General features: G+C 33.1%; 1 protein-coding gene across 1 annotated transcript in view; it reads left to right on the plus strand.

Moving 5' to 3' along the window:
• Window positions 1-4,872, plus strand: part of LOC117174268 (DNA polymerase zeta catalytic subunit) — a 198,175-nt gene that overhangs the window by 38,927 nt on the left and 154,376 nt on the right. Inside the window, exons 3-5 of the mRNA XM_033363187.1 lie at window positions 708-857; window positions 969-1,155; window positions 1,245-1,338. Coding sequence (XP_033219078.1) covers window positions 719-857; window positions 969-1,155; window positions 1,245-1,338 — 420 coding nt within the window. The 5' untranslated portion in view covers window positions 708-718. The remainder of the gene's footprint in view (window positions 1-707; window positions 858-968; window positions 1,156-1,244; window positions 1,339-4,872) is intronic.

The following is a 4,872-nucleotide window of genomic DNA, read 5'->3' on the forward strand; positions in this document are numbered from 1 at the left end:
ATTGCATGGCAAAAAGAAAGCTTTAGAAAAATTGCAAAGCATTTGTACCGCAATATACAATATTTTATTTCGCTTCTTTCAAAGCGCTATATCAATTTTCGTTATTCGAATCCATTACAAAATTTAATACAGAGACTTGGAAATACTGTAATTTTTTGTTTGTAAGAGTCTTATATTTTAACGATTTGTTCTAATAAGAGATATTACTCTGCATTTTCAGTCACTATTCGATTTTTTCAAACCGTACCTTGATTATCCCTAAATTCCTAGCTTTTGTTTCAATTATGAATATGCGATAAAAGAAATATTATAATTAAAAGTCTCTGCGTAGAAATTGCGACAGTCTAATAAATGATGCCTCGGCAGAGATAACGCTGCATTACTGAAATAGTTTAATGTAGAACTATTTTCATGGTATGACAGGAGATTGTTGTACAACAATTTTCTGTTGTATGCCGTATATATGTCTAACACAAAGTATATCATATAACAAATGTATATCAACCTAATGCTAACAGTTTGTTCAAAGATTGCAGCAAAAAAGATTTTGGTTAATCGAATATTATCTTTACTGAGGCTTCAATAGCATTCAATGTTAGTCTGCCAAGAAAATATATTTTCGGTAGACTTTTTTTTTACTTGTAGGCGTTTACGGCCGCGAGTATTGATTTAAAAGTCTTTTATTTCACCTTTTGATTCAATTTCAGGCGGAGAGCCAATGTTCACTGTGCGCTTGGTGAGTGCAGATAGTTATCAAGGTTCTCCAGTTGCACCATATGATCTAGCATTCTCAGAATTTCGAAATGCAAGGATTAAAAAGGTTCCAACCATTAGAGTCTTTGGTTCCACTCTTTCAGGTGATTTCAAACTTTAAAATGTAGTTTAAACTTTTCAAATTTTAATGATCAATTAAAAAAAAACTTTAAGACTGATTCTGTTATTTAATTGAAAACCCGTCTTTTTTATAGGCGAAAAAGTCTGTTTACACATTCATGGAGTATTTCCATATATGTTTGTACCATACTTGGGTGGAGACTCTGCAGAAGCTTTTGCATATCGTTTAGCGGAAGGTTTGGATTCTGCTATTAATACTTCACTCGGCTCTTCTAGTGCAGATACTCAACATGTATATAAAATTCAACAGGTTAAGGGTGTGTAAGTAGGAACGGTAAATTAACCATAATAAAAAAATGTAAAAAGATTAACAGGATTGCGACTAAGATGAATTACTCTTTACTTTACAGACCTTTCTATGGCTTTCACGAAAAACGGCATCACTTTTTGAAAATCTACTTTTATAATCCAGCTATGATTAAAAGGGCAGCAGATTTGTTGCAGGTTCGTGGAATTCAATCATTATGTTACTCATATGAACAAAAACTATTCTAAAATAAATCAGGCAGCATTACTGAAATGAAACGCGAAATAGCTTACGTTTCGTTTCATTTCTTAAGAGACGAAACGAAAATCTCCTATTAGGTAGGTTTTAGTTTGAAAAACGTTCAGGGTCCAAAGACGGGCCATATTGATAACCCACCATTAGACGTTTGCGAAATGTATGAAAAAAAAACCTCTGGGTGGATTCGATTTTTTAAATTTATTTGGTCTTTTTCATGGTTTTTATTTCGCTTCAATTTTTTATTACAGATATATTTTTTTAATGCTCAATTTTTTTTATCTAATATGAAACGTGCTCCATAACTGTGCATTTTGTGCTTCTCAGAGGATTGATCTGGAAGGTCAAAAAACTGAAATTCTGCTATAATTCTGAATTTTTAATCCCAAATAGTTCAAGACCACTACGTAGTCATTTTTGCCTCCATGGATTACTATGCATTACATTCAATTTGCTTAATATCCATTTAAGTTTGTGTTTTCAGAATTATATAATTTTTCAGTCACACAAGGCTGTAATATGGGGCATAATTTCTGAAATGTACCCACTCCAAAATAAAAACTGGTCTGATTGGCCCTAAAATTGGGCCAATTGTAGCCCTATAGGATAGTACTTATCTCACAAAAAATTGTTTAATTTTGACAAATATTTATAAAAGTGGAGGTGGTAAGATTTTTGGGCTTTCGATGCCAAGTCTTATTTTCCAAGATTTGTAACTTTTTTCCTGATGCATAAAACAAAACCCGATATGTTTTTGATACCGTTTTTTACTAGTTTTGAGGTTTATATAACTGTTTTTTGAAAAAAATTACAATTTCAAATTAATTTTCAATAAACAAAAACAAATTTGATTTTTTTCTAATTCCTAAATTTTTGTTTGTTTGAAAATAGTTTAAAAAGAAAGGTGAGCTATTTCCTACCCTATCGATAGAAATCTCAGAGTATTCTCAGGCGAAAGAGCCTGGCCGTTTTGAGACTATTTTAAGGTTCGATTTGAATTATTTAGTCTGTGAGATAGTCAGAGAGATTTAGGTCCTTTTCAAGGCCCTTTCAGTGGTCTTTTTAAGAGTTATTTACAGTAGTTGGCCGTCGCTAATTCGACTCTCCCTTTTTAAATTTCTCTTCAAATTAATAACACTTTTTTTTAAATTTATGAATGTTCTCATTATGCTTATTCATAATTGTAACTTATGTACTAATATACAATTTTCTAGTTGAATTAAAAAATGTTGTCTTTTTTGGCGTATCTTATTCCATTTAGGGGCCATGCATGTACCGCGTGGACAATTTTTCACCACTTTTTGACCCCCCTTCCCGCCTCGTGGACAGCCGTGGAATTTGGACAAATACCCCCCCCCCCCCTACTTTGTCCACGTGGACGTATTTTATGAAAATATAGATATTATTAGTCTTCAAAATGTCCGGGAGGTCGCGACAATTCCATGGACGTCATTTGAGTACTCACTAAAATTTCAGATTCTTTTGTTTTCATCTCTCAACAGTTTAAAACTCGTTGACTGGCTAACAGCTATTGGTGCATTTTTCAATAATTTATCGTTAAACTGATCGGAAATTCGAATGAAAAAACGTCATTTTAGTACTCTTCAAACACACGGGGAATGATTGTTTGGATGTTAAAAACTAACAACAGGTTGGTCTGGCAGCTCCTTAGTGGTGCCAAAGTTAAAAACAGACTGTGAAACATCTAAAAAATTTGAGTGAAAAAACATAATTTTAGTACTCTTGAAACCCATTGAGGATGATTTTTTAGGTGCAAACAACTACCAAGAAGTTTGACTGGCAGCTCCTAAGTGGTGCCAAAGTTGGCTGGCAGGCTGTCAAACATGCCAAAAATTCAAGTCAAGAAACGTGATTTTAGTACTCTTGAAACCCATTGTTAGTTGTTTGCACCAAAACAATCATCCTCGATGGGGTTGAAGAGTACTAGAATGATGTTTTTTCACTCGAATTTTTGACATGTTTGACAGTTTCCCGCTTAACTTTGGCACCACTCAGGAGCTAATAGTCAAATTCTTTGTTAGTTGTTTGCACCAAAAAAATCATCCTCAATGGGTTTGAGGAGTACTAAAATGACGTTTTTTCACTCGAATTTTTGACATGTTTGACAGTTTCCCAGTTAACTTTGGCACCACTCAGGAGCTGCCAGTCCAACTTATTGTTAATTTTTAGCACCAAAACAATCATCCTCAATGGGTTTGAAGAGTACTAAAATGATGTTTTTTTAATCGAATTTTTGACATGTTTGACAGTTTCCCAGTTAACTTTAGCACCACTCAGGAGCTGCCAGTCAAATTCTTTGTTAGTTGTTTGCACCAAAACAATAATCCTCAAAGGGTTTCAAGTGTACTAACATTGCGTTTTTTCACTCGAATTTTTGACATGTTTGACAGTTTCCCCAGTTAACTTTGGCACCATTTAGGAGCTGCCAGTCAAACTTATTGTTAGTTTTTAGCATCTACATAATCATTCCCCGTGCGTTTGAAGAGTACTAAAACGACGTTTTTTTACTCGAATTTTTTACATGTTTGACAGTCTGCCAGTTAACTTTGGCACCACTCAGGAGCTGCCAGTCAAACTTATTGTTAGTTTTCAGCATCTAAACAATACTCGAGGTACACTCGAATTTTTTATATTGTGCTTTGAAGACCAATAATATCTATATTTTCATAAAATACTTCAACATGGCGTATCTCTTTTCATTGACGAGAAACGTCGTATTAATTCCAATTTTAAGCATTTAAAAAAAAAAAGTTAGATATCTGAAGTCATCGAAACCCGTACTAGTCCGGGGGCTGGATACCTTCCCGTATGCACTAAGACCGCCAAAGCTGAAAACCGTTTATTCTTATGTATTTTAAGCCCCTGAATCCGAATCGACTACTTAATTTTTCGAAAAATGCATAGAACATTGTTTAAATTGCAATTGTCTGAACAAATTATGAAAAAGTGTTTTTTTTCTATCCGGACAATTTTTTTAGAAAATTTGGCTCATTTTAAGAAGAAAAGGTCTGTCGTAACTTTTTTGTAAAATGCATATTTCAAAAGTTATGCATTTTTAAAATTTGAAAATTCGACGTTTTTTACTAACTTTCACTGTTGATAATTTTTATCTATCGAACATTTCTGAAAATTTCAAAAACGTATGTATTCTATAAAACTTACGATACAAATTGACATAGTTTTACACGATGGAAAGTCTTTGCAAGTTGTACTTTTTGCGATCAACAATAAAACTTTTTTAATGATTGGCATAGTATGCTTTTCGAAAGATATCGATAATTTTTTTATTGCAATGTTGTCTTGATGACTGTAAAGTAATTCAAAACTGTTAAATCAACTATTAATATCGTAATTACGAGGGTGGATTGATAAGTTTCCGGCCTGACCAAGAAAAACAACGTTTTTAAGAATTTGTTTTTTTATTTCTCAACATAATCTCCTCCAAGGCTGATACA

The sequence above is a fragment of the Belonocnema kinseyi genome, chromosome 6, assembly GCF_010883055.1.
Source record: "Belonocnema kinseyi isolate 2016_QV_RU_SX_M_011 chromosome 6, B_treatae_v1, whole genome shotgun sequence".
In the NCBI taxonomy this organism is placed as follows: Eukaryota; Metazoa; Arthropoda; class Insecta; order Hymenoptera; family Cynipidae; genus Belonocnema; species Belonocnema kinseyi.